This window comes from Aotus nancymaae, unplaced genomic scaffold, assembly GCF_030222135.1.
Source record: "Aotus nancymaae isolate 86718 unplaced genomic scaffold, 86718_ANA_hifiasm-v0.15.2.pri h1tg000002l, whole genome shotgun sequence".
In the NCBI taxonomy this organism is placed as follows: Eukaryota; Metazoa; Chordata; class Mammalia; order Primates; family Aotidae; genus Aotus; species Aotus nancymaae.
In genome coordinates, this window is record NW_026988413.1 from 8,530,294 (window position 1) to 8,550,051 (window position 19,758).

At 54.9% G+C, this 19,758-nt stretch overlaps 2 protein-coding genes across 2 annotated transcripts; both read right to left on the bottom strand.

The window, feature by feature from the left end:
• Window positions 1-69: 69 nt before the first annotated feature.
• Window positions 70-19,047, bottom strand: LRRC61 (leucine rich repeat containing 61). Its single transcript, XM_012443419.3, has 3 exons — window positions 18,939-19,047; window positions 16,501-16,670; window positions 70-1,509 (listed from the first exon to the last, which is right to left on the bottom strand). The coding sequence occupies exon 3, from the start codon at window positions 1,347-1,349 to the stop codon at window positions 570-572; it is 780 nt and encodes a 259-aa protein (XP_012298842.1). The 5' UTR covers window positions 1,350-1,509; window positions 16,501-16,670; window positions 18,939-19,047; the 3' UTR covers window positions 70-569.
• Window positions 5,701-10,761, bottom strand: LOC135273390 (zinc finger BED domain-containing protein 6-like). The gene has a single exon (XM_064372240.1). The coding sequence runs from the start codon at window positions 10,164-10,166 to the stop codon at window positions 6,915-6,917; it is 3,252 nt and encodes a 1,083-aa protein (XP_064228310.1). The 5' UTR covers window positions 10,167-10,761; the 3' UTR covers window positions 5,701-6,914.
• Window positions 19,048-19,758: the final 711 nt, after the last annotated feature.

Sequence of the window (19,758 nt, forward strand, 5' to 3'; positions counted from 1 at the left end):
ACGGACAGGGTGAGCAGAGCCTCCTGTGCTCCAGAGGCAGAGATGCCCCCATGAAATGCCAAGCAGGGATGCAAATGAAAACAGAAGCATTTAATAGATGTGCAGGCGAGAACAGGCAGAGAAGGTGCCCAGGAAATACAGGACCAGTCTGGAGAGGCATATTTGCAAGGCAGGAGAGTTCTGCTTCCAGGAGTGCTCTGGCCACTCAGCCTGCCTACTCTCCCAGCAGCTGGGAGTGGCGGCTGGCCCATCCCTACGTTCCTCACCTGTAGCCTCAGGAGGAAGTAATTCCCTCCAATAAGTCTCAGGCTGGAGCAGCCCGGAGTGGCAGCAGCTGTGGACACAGGCTCACAGGTGGTGGGAGCCTTTACACCTTTCAAGGCCCCAGTCCGTCCTTGCAGCACGTGGAGGGAGGGTGGAGAGGGGCTTCCCTCAGGACAGGGATAAAGGAATAGCCCAGTAGGCAGGGCCAGTGGCCAGTGTGAAGAAACCAAGACGAGTGTGGAGGCAGGGAGGGGAGCTGTGGGCAGCAAGGTCACCTGCCAGGCTGTCCTGGGCCACAGCCGCGTTCAGAAGACAAAGGAAGAGGTGAGGTCTACGGAACGGAGTGCCTGCTCGGCCTGGGCCAGGCTGTCGCTGGCCTGGCGGTCCAGGTCCCGGCACTCCTGCAGTGTGTCCTGGAACTGTCTGCAGGCCTCCTCCAGGATGGAGCCGCTCCGGCTGGGCCAGGACTCCCAGTAGCCCGGCTCCACCCAGGGCTGGGCCTCAGTGGCTCTGGGGCCTGGACTGGAGCTGGGACATAAGGAGCTGTCCAGGTCTCGGCACAGCTGGTAGAACTCACTACCCCGCCCCATCACACGCTCACCATCGATGACTTTCAGGGCAGGCAGCAGCTCCCGGACTGTAGCCCAGTAGGAGGGGCTGGCACAGAGCGGGTTGCTGAGCCGGGTCAAAGGGTCTCGGAGCCGCAGGTACTCAAGGCACGGCAGCCCAGCCAGACACTGCAGCTGGCCCGGGGTGGCCAGTAGGTTGCCCGAGGCATTGAGACTCTGCAGGTTCTCGCAGGCGGCCAGTGGCTCCAGGCCCGTCAGCCGATTGTCGGAGACATTGAGCACGGCCAGCTGGCGCAAGGAGGCCAGCGGGCCCAGGTGGGTGAGCGCGTTTCCTGATAGGTCCAGCCACTCCAGGCCCAGGCACTCTCCCAGGCAGCCCAGGTCAGCCAGCCCCAAGCCACGTAGCTTCAGCAGCAGGATGGACTCCAGGGAGAACTCGCCTGTGCGTGACTTCAGCAGCTGGGGTGTGATTCGCAGCCCGCCAGCCTCTCCTGGCTTCTCCCCTGAAGGCTCCATGAGATGGAAGTTGGTTGGGATGGCCTGGGCCCTGGCAGGACTGCCACAGGGTTCCACTGGGGATCAGCTGGTGCTCGCCCCGAAGCAGGCACCTTCCACTCTCCCCGGGGCCAGTGCCAGGAGACCTGGTTCTGATGCCCTGCTCAAAGCCAGCCAGTCCCTGAAGAGAGACAAACAGTCAGCAGGCAGCACTTTGTGTCCCACACGGCAGGTGACCGCAGGGAGTCTGACCCTGCTTTTACCAGGCAAGACCTAAAGACCAAGGTCTGGGACACAGACCACAAAAGCCAACCCACGGGGGGCAGCCCAGACTGGCACCAGCTGGTCAGGGCCATGCTGGATGGATTCGGGCCTAATGTTACCAGTTCTTTCTGTCAAATGCAGAGTAGGGGCAAAACATCATTATTTTACTTTTTCAGTAACCACTCACAATCTCTCCTTATTCATTTTGGGGTGTTTCTTTTTTAAACAGTTATTTTTGAATAAACAATAGGTAACCACCATCACGAGTTTCTTTTGTTTTCTTCCTGGGATAACCAATATATATGTAATGCAAATAAGAGTACACAGTGCCTTGTCTGAGTCACTCAGTCTTACTGCAATTCTAACAGCAATGAATTCAAACTTGTTTCCAGATTATTTGGGCCAACTGGTGCCTCTTGTTGGAGCCGTAGACCCTAAGAAGTTGACCTTTAGTCCTAAAGGACAAAACTGAGGTCAAGATGGCAAATGGACAGGGGAGGCTGGGGTAAGTGGCCTGGCCAGGCCCCACACCCTTGCCCCCCACCACCTCACTACCCGCCAAAGCAAGCTTTTCTGCTCTGGCCTCAACTGGACAGAGATCAACAAACAGCACCAATAAATGTGCCAAACAGCATGGTGCCAGCTGCAAATACAACATAAATTCCCCAAAGGGCAGCCCGTCTCGGAGGGAGGGGACGGTGGCTCCAGAAAGCCAGGGGAGGGGCACATCAAATCGCCAGGGGCTGCAGGACTGTGGCGCAAAGCAGAGGTGGCCTAGTAGAGGGACCTCAAGATTTAAGCAGTGAGGAAAACAACAGACGTCTTCCAAGCGCAGCTTTCCCAACCTGGCAGCCTTTGGCCAAGCCCAGCCCCAGGAGTCTCACCCAGGCTGGCGGGGTGATGCCTGCCCTGCAGATCCATGGATGCAGGGTGTCGGAGACTCCGGAGTCAGGAGTTTACATGTCAGCACTTTCATTTTCCCCTCTCCAAGGAAACCAGGCCCAGAGCCTGGTCTACTTAGCTCCTCCTCCCACCCTATCAACAAAGATATTTACTATGTTCCCAGCCAGGGAGCTGGCGAGGAAGTAAATGGGTCTTGCCATCCTTATGCCCTCTCCACTCCACCTAGGAAGAGGGTCCTTGTGCTTATGGTCCCCATTTCCTTATCTAGCTCCCCTCTAGTCTACAAGACTCCAGTTCATTCTCTTCATACCTTATTTTTTTTTATTTTTTTTTTTTTTAGAGAGTCTCACTCCATCACCAGGCGTCAGGCTGGAGTGCAGTGGTGTGACCTCGGCTCACTGCAACCTCCGCCTCCCATGTTCAAGCAATTCTCCTGCCTCAGCCTCCCAAGTAGCTGGGACTACAGGCGCGCGCCACCACGCCCAGCTAATTTTTTTGTATTTTTAGTAGAGAGGGGGTTTCACCATGTTGGCCAGGATGGTCTCGATCTCTTGACCTCGTGATTTGCCCGCCTTGGCCTCCCAAAGTGCTGGGATTACATTATACCTCATTTCTTTCCAAAAGGGACTGGAAGCATCTGCTGAGAAGTGTGGATTCCCTCAATGGGAATGGAATCTTCTGGGGTTTGTAAACAGGGAGTGATGCAATCAACTTTGCATTTAATTAAAGCTGCTCTGGCCCCTAGAGTTGGGGGGCGGTGCAGGAGGAGCACCAGGCACTAAACACCTGTCTGCTATGAAAACAAGCAAAAGATACAGGCCCTAAGGAGGGCAGAAAGTGATGGGGAGGAGGAAAAAGAGCCTAGGACAACTGGGGATGGGGCTGGGTGACCGTATGCAAGGGGATTCCCCTTTTTTTTTTATCGAAACAGAGTTTCACTCTTGCTCCCCAGGCTGGAGTGCAATGGAGTGATCTTGGCTCACCGCAACCTCTGCCTCCTGGGTTCAAGCAATTCTGCCTCAGCCTCCCAAGTAGCTGGGATTTGTAGGCATGTGCCAACACGCCCGGCTAATTTTTGTATTTTTAGTAGAGATGGGGTTTCACTATGTTGGTCAGGCTGGTCTCGAACTCCTGACCTCAGGTGATCCGCCCGCCTCAGCCTCCCAAAGTGCTAGGATTACAGGTGTAAGCCACTGTGCCTGGCCTGGGCCTCCCTTCTCAGATATGTGAAATGCAGGTGGGACAGGTTGGAGACAAGAAGACATCTTGCTACACAGCACTGGGCTTAAGCGACAGTGTGGCACGGGGCTCAGGAGGCAGCTGGAGCTCTAGGCTAGAGAGATGCAGACACCATCAGCAGGGAGACGGCAGCTGGCATCAAGAAGGGCATGCAGCAACATGGGGCCAACCGTGCTGGGGATACAAAGCTAAGAACCCAAAGGCCTCTCTCTAGGAGCAGGCACCCCTCCCACATACCTGCTACTTCAGAAGTGAATGTGGAAGGTGCCCTGTGCACAGTGAGCAGCAGAGGTGGGAGCTGACCTATGAGGCTGAATGAATGAGTCCATGAAGGATCCTGCCAAGCAGCCAGAGGGAGGAGAACACGGGAGGCTTTTAAGGAGCAAGACCAACACTGCTAGGACACCCCACTGGACTCAGATGAGATGAGGCCTCAGACACAGCCACTGGATGAGCAGTCCTTGGCACAGGTGAAGCCAGAGCAGGACTGCAGAGGTTAAGAAGTGAATGCTCTGAGGGTCAGTGACTTTTTAGATGGAGATAATGGCTCAGCAAAGGGAGAGACCAGAGGAGCAGGCAGACAGGGGCAGACAGGCAGGCAACTGTGCATGCTCACATCAGGATCATGGTTTACAGGAGAGGAAACGGAGCGGAAAGAGCCCACCGGGACAGAAATCGGCCCTTCCCTGCCGCCCTCCAGCACACGGCCCTGCACCAGCATGGCTCCGTCTTGCCCTCACCATGATGCAAGCTGCCTGGGTCTTGGTAATGGGTCATGCAACACCCTCATTCTCTTGGGGGTCAGTGACCTCTGCTGTGTTCCTGGTCCATCATCTGCACACCGCAAGCAGGTGGCCTGGGGGGACTGAGAACCAGCTGGTGCCCACCTGCGCAGACCCAACTAACGTCGGGCTGCCCACAGACACAAGGAGGATGGCTTTCCGCACGTCCAGCTGCTTCAGCACCCCTCTACAGTAGGAGCCATCCTTGTCCTAACTATGCAAATGAAGGGAACAGAGACTTCCTGGCTCAGCAAGAGTCTGGGAAGAGGACTGGTGACAAGGATGACACTTGGGCCCCTTCGGAGGGAGGCTGACTGAGAACCAGGGAAGATGGTCTCAGGCTTTGGTGAGTGTCATCTACCTGGGAAATGATGCCTACAGGGCAGAGCTAAGTCTAGGGGGAGGAACACTTCAATCCAGAGCAGCCTTGGGTGGACTGGAGGCTCTAACTAGCGCTCCAGAAGAGGCCTTCCCAACCCTGGCGTTACCGCCATCTGGGCGGGCTGAGCCTTGGTGTGGAGGCCGTCCTGTGCATTGGAGAGTACTGAGCAGCAACCCTGGCCTTTGTCCACTAGACACCGACAGAACCACTCCCCTTACCCCACTTGGAACAACTACAAACGCCTCCAGACATTGTCAGTGTCCACTGCGGGACACACTGCCCCTAGATCACAGTGAAGGCTCTAGAGTCCAAGCCCCGCAGCTCAGTGCCATCAAGTTCTCTCCCCCTCTTCCTTTCGCCCCCCCCACCCAATCTTCTCACGTGTTTCCCCCGAGCCTCGCTGCCTCACCATCCTAGGCCTCCCAGTCCTCTCCCGGAACACAAGCCCGCTCAGTGATGCCGACAGCAAAGGAACGACACCATTTCCAAGAACAGCTCACACTGCTCAAGGACGGCAGCACAGACATGCCAGCCAACTTGAGGATGCATCACATTCCCGGATCCTCCCCGCCCCGACATGTGAATCAGGATCCTGGGAGCGAGGTGCAGGACGCTGCAGGGAGATCCAGAGCCAGGGACAGCAGTGAGGCCCCTCCCAGACAAACCTGGCCTATCACCCAGGAGCCTGCGACTGTGTCCTCACCATCCCACTCCCACACCTAGTGCTACGGGCAGTGGAGTGATCTAGGCAATTTGGAGGCCACACTTTCATCTAAATCATGCTACTCCAGACATTAAAAAATGATGTTTACAAAGCTTTATTTAAAAGGTGCAATTATTATGCTGTGAAAATGAAAATACTGCATATTAAACAGTACCTAGGGTATCATCTCAATGTAAAAAAGGGAAAAATGTCAAAGTATTGACAGAGGCCATCTCTGAATGAAAGGAATATAATTTTTCCTGCTTTTACATCTTCAGCAATATGCAAATGTCATAATGAATTGGTCACAGTGAAACACAGGGCTGACAACCCATCCAGGAGAGGTGAGGGAACAGGCTCCTGGGGCTGCCAGCCAGTGAGGGGAGAGAGTGTCCCCTGGATGCAAGTCCTGTGGGGTAACGAGCCTCTCCCCTTCCTCCTTCTCCTGTCCAATCCCACTGGTCCCTGGATCCCAGGCCCTCAGCTCTATCCTAAAGGAACTCTGAGCAATCCAGGATGAGTGTGTGCTACACACATCCTTTCTCTTCTCCAATAAGGGACTTCCCCTTTAAAAATGGCCCAGGACAAGCAGGGGCAAGGGTGATGGCCGGCAGGGTGTACAGCCACCAGGAGCCCAGGAGAGCGACTGAGGCTGCTGTCACTGGAGGGAGAAACCCCAAGGTTTCCAGTAGTCTGGAAACAGACTATTGGTAAGCAGGCCATTTGAGGATTGGTGTCTCAGCTCTCCTGGCTAGCTGGCCACTCTGAAATCCCCAAAAAGACTGGTGTGTGGGGGTATGTGTGCACTTCCCTCTGGAAATGGCTATTCTACCTTGGGATTTCCCTCCCCTACAGTGAAAGCCTTAGAAAGCGCTGCAATAGTTTACCCACATCGCCAGAGGCTGAGGATATATCCCACCAGCCAGCAAATGCCCATTCCATGTCCTTGGCCACTCTCTGAGAAAGCAAGCCTCTCAAGGGCATGTATCCACTTATCTGCTCAGGCAAGGTGTATGCAAGGTCCTTCACACCCACCTATGTTTTAACAGAGCATCACATGTACAAAGCCATGCAGTACAAAATTCATAGTCATCTACGAAGAGAGTAAGCCTCTTCTCGGCACATACCACTAGACATAAAGGAGGCAATGGGGAGATGGAAAATGACATCTCCCAGGAAAAAAAATATGGCTGTCAAGAAGTGAGAAACTGACCCATTTTTACCAAATAGGTGAAAGATTCTGGCCATCAGCATGTGACGCTCAGGAGGCAACACGCTACTCTCTGCTTTGACCTACTACAGGCAGGGGATCTCTAAGAGTTCACGGCAGGGTGGGCACTGGCACCCACCATGTCTGCCATCCCACCCTGAGCAGACTGCAGGCTCTGTTCCCCCTCGGCTAGGTCACCACTGGAGCAGACAAGGGGAGGCGGGGTGTAGTTTGGGAAGTGTTCCAGGTTGGTCTTCAGGAAGAGGAGATGCTCAATGGCCTCTACCTCGAGAGAAGAGTTTTGTTCTACGAGGGTGGGGCTGTTCAGGGAGGCAAAGACGCTTTCAGAGAAGGCTCCCGTTGGGGGGCAAGACAGATAGACGTTGGCCAGTCTGGCCAGGGCTGGCCAGGCTTCTCGCTTCTTCTCCCAGTAAGCCAGGGGGTCATCCTGGGTTCCGATGGTCTCATTCTCCCGCAGGTACTTCTTGACGATGACGCTGGCCAAGTGGTTCTCGGTGGACAGCGAGCCCCCGCTGCTCTTGGAGGCCAGCAGCCCCACGCTCTCCAGTCGCTCCAGCAAGCCCTTCTCCCTCTGGGCCAGCAGAAAGGCCCCAGAGCGGCCGCTGCTCTGTAGATGCTCTCCCTGGCTCTTCCCTGCCACCTTGGGGCTCTTGGCTACCCTGGGGCTTTGCAAGGGGCTTGGGGTGGTCACAGAGTATTCAGACACCATAATCTCCTTCACCTTGTACACGAGGACTTGCTTCCAGTGGTCAATGTCAGCCCCCACGGGCAGGATAGCCTCAATCTTGCCCTTGAAGCGGGGATCCAGCAAGGTGGCCAGCACGAACTCCTCGCGGTAGAAGAGCTCATTGAGCTGACAGTCGGTGCAGAGCTGCAGGGCCAACCCCTCAGCCAGCCGGACAGCTGCGCCCGCCTCTCTGACGCTCTGCTCCTGAAAGTGTCCGTGAACCTGCTCCAGGAAGATGTGCAGGTAGCGCAGCTGGGGCAGCACCTGGCTCAGAGAGGCCTGCGCCGCACTCGCCTCACGGACCGCCATCTGGAAGGGCTGCAGGAGCTTGACAAGACTGTCTGCCAGGCTCCAGAATGTGGCCGACAAGGCGGTACCAGTCTTCCCTAGCTGGTGCCTGCCCTCGTACTCTTGAAGGGGCTGCTGCTGCTCCACCAGCCACTCCAGCAGGCGGCAGGCCGAGGTCCAGTGGTCCGAGAGCTCCTCAAAGGGCTGGTGGGCTGGGAGGCCACACTGATGCTGGAGCTGGGCGAGGAGCCCCCGGGCCTCTGCGGAGCCCTGGAAATGGCTGCAGATGGTCCTGGCAGTGTCCAAGATGATCTGGACACTGTGGTGGTGACACAGAAAGTTTCTCACCAGGGAGTCGAGGCAGTGGGCGAAACAAGGGATGTGAGTATAGCCCTCGTCCTTGGCCGCCCGCTCCAGGTTGGGGCAGCCACTCGATACCAGGAAGCCCGCCCGCAGGGAGCCACGGCCAAGCCACAGGCCGGCCTGCTCCAGCACCTCCAGCTGCTGGTCCTCCACGGTTCCCTCCAGGGGCAGGCCTCGCACCAAGAGCACAGCTCGCTTCCGCAGTCCCCCTGCCAGCCCGCTGCCGGGTGGTGCTACCCCCCAGTGGGCAGTGATGGCCACGTACTTCACAAGGGAGTCCCGGGCCGCCATGGTGACAGTGAGGTGCACACGGCCCCCCTCGGCCCACTGCATCTCCTGAAGCACCTGCTCACCCACAGCCTCGTGCAGCAGAGGCAAGGCTCTGCAGGAGAAGAAGGCTGGAGAGGGCAGGCAGTAGCAAGGATCCACCTGGGCCATAAACCTCCTGAAGGGCTGGGACGAAACAATGGAGAGTGGCAAGGTCAGGCTGCAGAGCAACTCTGTGATGCTGTGGTTCCAGGCCTGTGTGCCGGGCTGCCTGGGGGTACAGGTGCCACCTCCGTTGTCCCCAACTGCTGTGGGGGAAGTAGGCAGAGGTGGTGGGGCCAGCAACTGCTGCTCTGGACTGCCCGGGGCTGGCTCCCTGTCACTGCCTTCTGGGCAGTGTCTTGGAGATGGGAGACCCCCCAGGGCAAGGCTGGCGGGACCCATGGACGAGCCCTTCTGCTGCATCTCCTGTGCCCTCCTCGTGCCCTCCCCTTGGCTGGCAGGGGTTGCCCTTCTCGCCCACTCCAGCCCATGATTACTTGCCAAGTGGCGGATGAGGCCCAAGGTTTGGGACCGCCGCTTTGTTCTGCCCTGCCTGACACTGGCATGACACAAAGTGCAGATGGCACGGCCCACGTTCTTGCAGTCGATGGTAAAGAACTGCCCCATGTCCTGCGGGGCCTGTGATTCTGCAGCACGCAGAGAGCCTGGGAAACGCTGGGCAGGACCCAGGCCTTGGGGCTCAGCCTTTACAGCTCTGGCCAACTTTTCCAACCAGGGGGACTTCCGGAGGCTGGGCTGGGGCCCCGACTTCTCCCGCACACCTGGAAGCAAATGCTTTTTCTTCCACTTCTGGAGGTGTCGCGCCTCCCTGGCCAAACAAGCTGTCGGGATGCCCACCTGCTTCACTCTCTCACTCTCACTGGACTGGTTCCCCTCCAACCTGTCAGGACTGGGCATCTGGCGGGGGCCTGAGAGGGTCTGGACGAGGGCTGGAAGAGAAGGGGCCTGGCCAGAGCTGAGCGACAGGGACCTCGGCTTCTTTCCCGTCTGCTTCCCTTCCTTTCTCCATCCCCGTGGCTTCTGCCGGGGTACCTTCTTCTCAGGCGGCACAGGGGGCTCCTGCTCACACACAGGTTTGAGGCCACAGACTCCAGGGTCTCGGCTTGACTTACTTGGCCCAGGAATGGACCCGCGCTCTGCATGGGAGGTGGGCGGGTGAAGCCTAGGCCTCGCCACGGAGCGGGTTTTTCTCTTTTCACTGCAAACAGGTGGGCCAAGAACACTTTCTACCTGCTTTTCCAGGAAAACTTGGTCCAGGTTAGGCGAAAGGATTGATGTGCCACTGGGTAGCGGGCAGGGGCTGCTCCTTTGCAGGGACAGGACCCTTTTCAGCTCCTTTTGGGAGCCAGAGGGTCTGATTTTCCTCCTACGGCCACTACCGATCTTTCTGTCTACAAGCTTCAGTTTGGCCTCAGTCTTTGGCAATCCCTCCCTGGCCGCCCAGTCAAGTCCTTGAGAGGTGCCAGTAGCTTTGGTGCTGAGCTCAGGGGTGGGACAAGCCAGGGTGGCAGCTGAACTCTTGGGCCTGGTCACAGGGGAGTCAGCACACACAAGGGGCTTCTGGCCCACTGATCCTGAGGGAGGCAGTCTTTTGGGGGTCTTTTTTATTTCTTCCACTTTCGCCATGTTTGGGAACTTGGGGAAATGAGATGGACCCACACTGCAAAGCAAGATGAAAAAAATGGCTCTCAGCTGCCCTACTGAGCTCTGTGGAACACGGAGCGGAAGGGGAGGACCAGCTGGGAAAGGAGAAAGGAGGTGTAAGGTGCAGCAAGATAACACAAAGTCAGCCCTAGGACAGAGCTCTCCAGGCCCAATCTCCCTGGCGGTCCCTTTCACTCCCACAGCTGAATGGGGCAGCCCCCCAGCAGGATCCCCACAGCCCTCTGCACAGGAGTAGTTTCTGAGGCTGTCTTCTTTGCCAAACTGACTGATTTTCCTCTTTTTCTCTTTCAAGGTTTATTGGAAACCTAGGACACGTGGCAACTTTTCTATGTGTCGTGATGTCACTGCCAAGTAGGCAAGGACCCTGTGTCCACATGGCCTTGGGCTGGTGGGAGATAGATGAGAATAAAGGATCCGCAACGACACAAAGAACTAGACCCACAGTGAAGCTGCGGGGAGGGAACTGACCTCACCAAGATGTCACCAAGGTTTCCCTGAGAGAGAGGCCAGTGCTGGCTGCTGTGGGTGCTGGCCAGGAGGGAGTGGAGTGTCTCCATCGCTGTGTCCTGAGCACCTGGGCTGCACCTGGCACCTGTCAGCTGCTTTCAGAGAACACAGGAAGGGGCGGCCCCCTAACTGCATCCCCACAGGCCCCCAGGATCCTCTCACTCTCCATTCTGTGGCACAGAGAAATTCCTGGAAGGGCTTGGACGTTCTCACCTCCCATTCCCCTCAAAACTCACTCTTTTTTGGCTCCTGCAAAGGCCCCCAGTGACCACTCTGTCACTCAAATAGACTTTTCTCCATCACCTGAAGGCCCTGCCTCTCCCTCCCTTTGAGAGCTGTCTTCCCCGGCCAGGATGCCACTTGCCTGGATCTCCTCTCACCTCTGCTCCTTTCCAGTCTCTTCTGGCCCCCTTCACCCTGCCTGTCCCTCAACTGATGCTCCTTGGGCTGCCTTCCCAAGGCCCTTTGCCCTCATCCAACCCAGTCTCCGATGACTTCCCTTCCCTCGGCTTGGTCACCACCTGCATCCTGACCACTGCCAGGCCACACTCGGCTCACCTCTTCCTTAGGCTCTCCCACCTGTTCTTCCCAGTCAACTCAAGCTGGGGAAGTGGGATGCCCTTCCACCCAGATGCTCAAGGCCCAAACCTAGGATAAGCCTTAATTCCTTTCCCCATAATTCATTTCCCAGAGATTAGGTTAAGTTCAGGGCTCTAAAGAGAAGAGAGACACAGAGAAGCCAGAAGAGAAATAGATAGAGGGCAAAAAAGAAAATGATAGGAAAGGAAAAATCCAGTGAACTAGGATGTGCTTCCTTGGCAGAGAAAAGACTCAGAGGAAGGTGACTTAATAATCCTTCCACAAACATCTGAAAGTAAGCAGGCTTCATTCCTTCAAATCAGGAAGATGCAGATGGAACACTTGGCCCTTCTGCCTCTGTACTTCTCTGTGGCCAACAGCTGTTGACCAGGGGCCCGGAGCTGCAGGCTCTGCCCAAGAACACGGGCTCTGGTCCCACCAGCAGTTTGCAGGTGGCTGTGCCAAGGCAGCAGAGGACAGGCAGCGAACGAGCTGCAGCTGCGGCACAATGCTGGCATCTGCACGGGGTTCAATGTGTGCGTAAGGTTCGGCGTCCTGCCCACGACTGCCAGCACCGCGACTGCACTCACACCTGATGATGTCTTTGTGCACCAGAGCAAGCTGCACACAGAGGGCTTCCGGAACCTGATGGAGGGTGAGGCAGTGGGGCTCACCTTGAAGAAGTGACCCAGGGCCTGGCAGGGTGTTCTGCTCTGACAGTGAGAGGCAGTCACAGGGGAAGATCATGCAGGAGTGCAGATCACGGGGAGACAGCGCTACAGCTGGAAAGGCCTAGACCGTCACAAGCTGCCATCCCAGCCCTAGAAGCTCCCCTTCTGCCAGAGTCTCAGCCACATGGTGGCCGCATGTCCACTGAAGGCTCAGGCAGACCCCAGTGCACAGGAAAAGCCAACCCACTCTTGGGAGGAAGAAGAGATCCACAGCCCCGTCCCGCACCCGGAGGCCAAGACTTGAGTCACAGGGCTGTGGGCTATTCTTCTGCTACCACGAAGTTTCAAGGAGCAGGCACCTGTCAGTAGAGTGGAGAAAGTGGGGCTGGGGTGGGTTGGGGGTGGCTGGCACTACCTACCATGTATCTCAGGCCAGGGTTCACAGCACCAGCCCTTCTACCCTCTTGGTGGGGGAATTGGGAAGGCAAAGGAACTCCAACCAAGCTCCATCCAAATGCAAAGGAGGGGAGCTAGGGGAAATCGCCCTGGAGCCTACATGCTTTGTCTGAGGCACCACCCCTAGAATCTCCAGCTTTCAAAAGTGGCCTGGTCAGGGAAGTTGTTTTCCCTTTTAAGAAGGATGGGGAGGCCGGGAACGGGGGCCCACGTCTATAATCCCAGCACTTTGGAAGCCCGAGGCGGATGGATCGTGAGGTCAAGAGATCGAGACCATCCTGGTCAACATGGTGAAACCCCGTCTCTACTAAAAATACAAAAAAATTAGCTGGGCATGGTGGCACGCGCCTGTAGTCCCAGCTACTCATGAGGCTGAGGCAGGAGAATTGCTTGAACCCAGGAGGCGGGGGTTGCAGTGAGCCGAGATCGCGCCATTGCACTCCAGCCTGGGTAACAAGAGCTAAACTCCATCTCAAAAAAAAAAAAAAGAAAAAAAAGAAGGATGGGTAATCATAACATTTTCCATGCCGGAGTGAAATGATTAAGCATGAGACCAGATTAATTAATTAATTAATGGACCCAACCCACAGCCACTACCTTCTGAGGGAGGAAATCCCTCATGGCAGGCAGGGCTTTATTCACATCTTGTTTCCTCACAGTCCACTCTTGGGAAAAGGTCCTGGGAACGGTCCAAAGCAATGGGTGGTGGAAACAGGCAGACAGGGTGGCTGGGGGGCCCACCGCAGACCTGCTGCTCCCACACTCACCCCACCCCGCTCCGGGCCAGTGCGATGGGACTGATTCACTCCTTTGGATGCTGTACCTCGGTCCCGTCTCCTGGGTGCCCAGAGCGCTAGCTGTGCTACTGATGCATCCTGCGCATCTTCGCGTCTATTCCCCTTAATGTTCTGTTGCTATTGTTGTCTGTTTTCATCTAGGACTCTCATTCCTGTACTGTTCTCAGGTGCTGAGCAACCTCAGGGATACGTCAGCTCCAGTTCTGCACAGCTGGAATACTTTTGGTTATTTTTCTCACCACGAAGAGCAACTATGCGGAGAACCCAGCCTATTGAACTACCTCATTTCTGCCAGTGAGTCGGCTTTTCTGCCACAGTGTCCTCCTGAAACCCCCTCCACCTTGAAAATGTTTCACAGGAGACTAGGTTTCAACTGGATTGCCCAAGACTTGATCTCTGGCTACTGGAAGATTGAAAATTAGACTAAAGTACAGAGACACCAAGGGACACCAAGGTTAGACAAGGGTTCCTAATCCTAGGGCATGGGACTTGCTTCACACACCAGATCCATCCTTCATTGGATTGGGCTGGGCCTACCATCCGTAACAGGGGGTATGCGTGTGTATTTGTAAACATGTGACTTGGTAAGGCTAAGTTTTAAGACCAGTGCCTTGTACGCATCCTGTGCTGTCCAGAGGATAAATGAGGCAAGGACTAACATTCTTAACCTTTCTAAACTCCTAGGTTCAAGGGAGGGCCTCCCCATGTGGTATGCATGGCCAGCGTCCCGCCCTGCTGCAGCGTGAATTCAGTATGACAGTAACTCAGGGGAAAAGGCAGCTTCATTTACATGCTGTAGGATCACCGCAAACCTCCCTTGCTGGACTGAGACAAGCGCAACAGAACGTGTTTGGGGGTGCACATCTGACCCTGGGTTTGTTTCCCCTGATGCTTCCCCCTTAATTCCTGTTATTTGTCTGGACTTTGTAGGACTTCACCGCGTCTCAGTTGGTGACTGCTAGGTGGCCTAGTTTGTGTAAATATAATGTGTTGGTCTTTCTCCACATTCTTTTGGGGTTTCACTGTTTACAAATTTTTTTGTATTGAGAAAAATGGCCAAAGCATCTTTACAGAAGGTTCTGAATCAGGCAAAAGAGATCTGAAACATTAGTTTGGGGACCTCTTCTTGAAGTAGGGATCTTGAACTATCCTTTCTTTGTGTTCCCCTACCTCTATTTCCTATTTTGGACCAGATCTAAAACTTGACTTCTACCCTCCCCTCTTCTCCATTCACCTCCCCCAAAAGAAAACCTACATACCCACAAATGCATGTATTTAATTCTTGGGCTGTCTCTGCAACTCTTAAATGACTTATGCAAACGCCCTGAAGAAGTCTGGAGCCCTCCACCTTCTGTTCCCAACCGGAGTCAATGTGGTTCACCCCAAACACTTACAACACTGCTTTATGTGGATGGATCAAACTGATTTAATCTATAATCTCAAAGGAAAGAGAAGCAACTGGGGGCCTTCCACCTACAAGTGGGGTCGGGAGACCAGGCAAAGGAATATGAGTATATATACAAGTCACTTAGGAACTTTTATGCAGGTGCAAGAAACTTTCCCAGGCTTAAGCGATCCTCCCACCTCAGCCTCCCAAGTAGTTGGAACTACAGGTGCGCACCAACACGCCTGACTAATTCTTTTTATTTTTGTGTAGAGACAAGGTCTCACTATGTTGCCCAGGCTGGTCTCAAACTCCTGGGCTCAAGCAATCTTCTTCCCCTGGCCTCCTAAAGTGCCAGGATTACAGGCGTGAGCCACCACGTCGGGCCCAGTGCAACAACTTATGCCAAAGTGGCCACAAGATTGTTTAAAAGGAGGCAGATGAATGTAACCCCATGTTTACTGCTAGAAACCAAAGCTGTATGTGAAATCTTGAATGTAGGGGCAGGGAGGGAGGGTAGAAAGGCTTATACCTTCCCTGATCCCTTCCCCTCATTCCTAAGTTGCAGGAGGCCACGGCCCCTTGGGCTTTGGTGACCCCTCTCTGCGGTGCATCTATTGGATGGCTGATTTTTCTGTACCAGGTACTTCCTTTCCCTTTGTAATACACATGCTGACCCTTTTCACTTCCCTTCTCCTTTCCCTGGAAAGAGACAATTAAATAAATGAAGACTTACTGGTATTGAAACTCAAAAAAAAAAAATAAAACATAAAAAAGATCTGACAATGAGTGATGTTAAACATTACTCACTAGGCTAATGTTTCAAAAGGGTCACCAGAGATAGCAGGGCTGCCTCTAACAGGTGACAAGATGCCTAAGGAGGCTCAAGCAAGACTGGCCAGAAAGCGGAGCTCCTTCCAGCCAGAAGAGCCTCAGAAAGGTTGAGTGGCAACAGCTTCAAGCCCATCTCGCAAGAACTTTCAGCCACTAATAAATCCAAGACCTGAAGGCCCACTGCGAGACGGCACTTGCGGAGGGGCTCGGGAACGCTGCAGAGGAAGCACAGGCTGCTGTCTAGGGCCCACAACTGCTCTCGGACGTCACACTGGAGGGGACTTAACTCAGCTCTCACTTCATGACTGAGGAAACTGCAATCCCAGAGTATGAACATCCAGGCCTCCACAGGCTGTCTGCAGAACAGGGTCACACTCCAAAATCTTTTTTTTTTTTTAGATCTAGTCTTGCTCTGTCACCCAGGCTGGAGTGCAATGGCATGAGCTTAGCTTGTGGCAACCTCTGCCTCCTGGGCTCAAGTAATCCTCCCACCTCAGCCACCCAAGTAGCTGGGACTACAGGCATGCACCACCACACACAGCTAACTTTTGTGTTTTTTGTAGAGACAAGATTTTGCCATGTTGCCTAAGCTGGTCTTGGACTCCTGGGCTCAAGCGATCCCCCTGCCTCAGCCTCCCAAAGTGCTGGGATTACAGGTGTGAGCCACTGCGCCCAGCACACACCAACATCTTTGTCTTAAGACCTACTCAGTTACTCCAGGACACCAATCTTGTTCTGTTTCCCAATTAGCCTTGTCTTATCATAAATGCTATACTCTGTAGATACTCTTGATTCACTCAATCATTTCACAGAAATTCATCAAATGTCTACTATGAGCCAGCACTGTGCCTTCAAGATATGAATAGAGGACAGTAGCTGCCTGGCTGGCACGTAGAACTCAGGATGAGATGACAGCCTGGAAAAGGGCTCATCACAAGACCAGGGGAAAGTGGGGTATGGTGCTGTGAGGTGGGGAGGTATCCCTGGGGGGCCCCCAGGCTGACCTACTGAGGAACAGGGTCTGTTACATTGAAGAGCTTGGACCTGTCTTTCAAGGGGTTGTTTACCTTAGGCTATCGCTTCACGATCTTCAGTCCCTGACAGACCCGTCAGGTAGGTCTGGGATCTTGTGTATCACTGGCACAACAGTAACACCACCACGTTCTCTTCCACAGGAGTACTTCAGGATGACAGTGCAGCTGGCACTGTCGAGAGTCAACTTTGAATCCAAATGAATCTAAAATGTCAATTTTAAAAAGAAAGTCATTGACAAGCTGTAGTACTTTATTAGTAAGGAGTTACTTGTGGCCGGGTATGGTGGCTCACACCTGTAATCCTAGCACTTTGGAAAGACAAGGTGGGTAGATTGCTTTGAACTCAGGAGGTTGAGACCAACCAGCCTGGGCAACATGGCGAAATCTTGTCTCTACAAAAAATACAAAAAATCAGCCGGGTACAATGGTTCGTGCCTATGGTCCCAGCTTCTTGGCAGGCTGAGGCTGGAAGATGGCTTGAGCAGGGAAGAGGAGGTTGCAGTGAGTTGAGACTGCACCACTGCATGCCAGCCTGAGTGACAGAGTAAGACTCTGTCTCAAAAAAAAGAGAAATTACTCGTGACACACATCACCACAGCTGACAACACACACTGGGGCCTACAACCACGGCAAGCCAAGATTCCAAGGGCTTCTAAGCTGAGGCACGGCCTTTTGGGCTGCACACCTGCCCACAGTCAATCACGTGGGCAGCAGTTGGGAAGGTGCCCTGGCCAGGCCACACAGGAAAAACGTACATAACCGGGAGGCAAAAGGGAAAGAGGGCCAGGGCCGGGTAACGGCAGAGCGGGTGGAGGAGACCGTGCGGAGAGCTGTTCAGGGAGTAGCCCATGCCTGAGCCTCGAGTGGAAGAGGAGGAACGCTAGAGAGAGACTCCATACTGACCCTCTTCACTCCACACAGGTCCATTTGGGCTATTTTGGGGCAAACCTTCAGGCAAGTTTCTAGAGAAACTGAGGGAAAACACCAGATGGGGGGCTGCCCAGGTAATGCTGACAATACGGGGAGGTGAAAGGATGAGCAGGTCTCAAAGGTGCCTGAGAGGCAGAGGGGAGAGACAAAGAAAAACCAAAGTAAAGTCAAGTTATGGAAACCAAGAAAAGACTTTCCAGAAAGCAGTGGTTCATGGGGTCAAAGGTCCCTTCGGTGGGCGGTACAGCAGGAAGTGGGGGAGAAGCAGGATTGAGGAATGCTGGAGGTGGGGATGGGAGGGAAAAGGCGTGGCTGCGACCCTAAACAGAGAGAAGGTGCCACTGGAAGACGAGGGAGGCTAACTACACAGGGAAGAGAAGCTTCCTGGAGAAAGGGATCCAGGGCACAGGAGGCAGAAGAGATCAGCCTCCGAGACCAGGAAGGAATCTTATTTTTCCTGGCAGAAGAAGTAAGATGGGTCTGGTGGCAGGCAAGTCCTAGAGTGCAGTGCAGGAGGGAAGTGAGGCAGCTTATGCTTGAGAGCCAGGCTGTCGATTCCTCATGGGGAGCCGTACATCTGTAATGGCAGCCAGCGGCTGGCTGAGTGATCTGGCTCAGCCTGGGCTGGGAAGCATCTCTGCATAAACTTATACTGGCTCAAGAAATTAGAGACGTTCTTCTCACTACTCATATCAGGCCTTTTCCCAAGTGCGTGCCCAGAAGGAAAGGGGCCACTTTTCGACTTCTCTAGTGCCTACAAGAGAAGTAGAACCCCACCCTGGGTATACCAGGATTAAGCCAGGCCTTTCTCACCCTCACTCCATCCAGGTCCAACAGCCCCTCTGCTCTCACTCTAGCACTGCGGGAGGAGGGAGTGTCTACTCCACCCCCACCAGGTAGGGGATTTTAAGCACCTGCTGGGGCCGCAAGTCTCACCTTCCCCCACAACATCCGTGAGAAGACTGAAAGGTGGTGAGAGAAAGGGATTGGAAGAGAGGAACGTGTGGTAGGAAAAGAGGAGAGCAAGCCATCCCATCTTTTGGGGTTTTGTCCCATATGCAAATTTGCCTTCTTATAAAAGCCTAAGCAAGATGTTTTAAAAAATCGTGCATCATTAGGTTTCATACTGTGCAAAAGAGACGCAAAGTGAGATCTGTTTCAAACTACACTACAGCACTCTGCTCTTTTCTGGAAGCTTAGGGCCAACAATGGACTCAGAACATGGCATCCAGAGCCCGTCTCCGCGCAAGGCCGTGATGGTGCTCGGTTTCTTCGTCTACACCGTGAGAATAGTAACAGCACCCGCCTCATGAGATTGTTAGGGCTAAACGAGTTAATTAATATCACAGTATTTCAGGGCAGTTCTTGGCACAGAGGGAGCGATGGTTAAGGGCCGGCTGTTCCGAAAGATCTCGGCCTCGCCCAGTGTGTTTGGGCGCGGCGGCACCGGTAGGGGGGCGCGGCTTGGCCTACGAGGGGGCCCCCGGGGTCGGCACGGTCCCAGTAGCCGCCCCTTCTCCTGCGGCCCAGACCCGTCTTACCTGAGAGGGTGGGGGCCGGCAGTCCGCGGAAACCACGTAGGTCAAGCTGGGAAGAACCCTGCTGCCCGCCGCCCGCCGCCCACCGGCCCCTGACCCCAGCGCCCACCACCCAAGAAGGCCAACGTGCTTCCCAGCGCCAAGGAGCAGGCAAAAGTCCGGGGTGAGCTTCCGGAACGCGCCAAGTTGCTGGCAAAAGTCCGGGGTGGGCGCTCTGGATTCCGCGACGCACCAGGAGTCACTTCCGGGAGCGCAGCCTGCGGGGGTCTTCGCGCGCACCCCTGCACCACAGTTGGTATGTTCCTCCTGCCGGCAGCGCCTGAGTGCGCAGGCGCGGGCTACGCGGCGCGATGAGGAGGGGCCATAAGGTAAACAGTTGGTAATCGTTTAGGTCCTTATTGAATTACATGTTGGGTGGTGGTCACATGTGCCAGCCTCCGGGCAGGTGGCGGCCTAGAGTTCCTCCCGGACTCGGTGGCACCCAAGGCCCCTTGCACGCCGGCGCTGCGCGTGCCAGGCTGACAGTTCGAGTGCGACCCGGGCCTCGTCTGCACCACAGACAATAAGGATCCAGGTCTCCCCATGTGGAAGGCTCATCTATCGGTTCAGGAAACCCACCCAGGGTGGCTCCTAGTTTTACCAGAAAGGGGTCCCGATACAGGCCCCAAGAGAGGGTTCTTGGATCTCAAGCAAGAAAGAACTCAGGGGGCCGGGCGGGGCGGCTCAAGCCTGTAATCCCAGCACTTTGGGAGGCCGAGGCGGGTGGATCACGAGGTCAAGAGATCGAGACCATCCTGGTCAACATGGTGAAACCCCGTCTCTA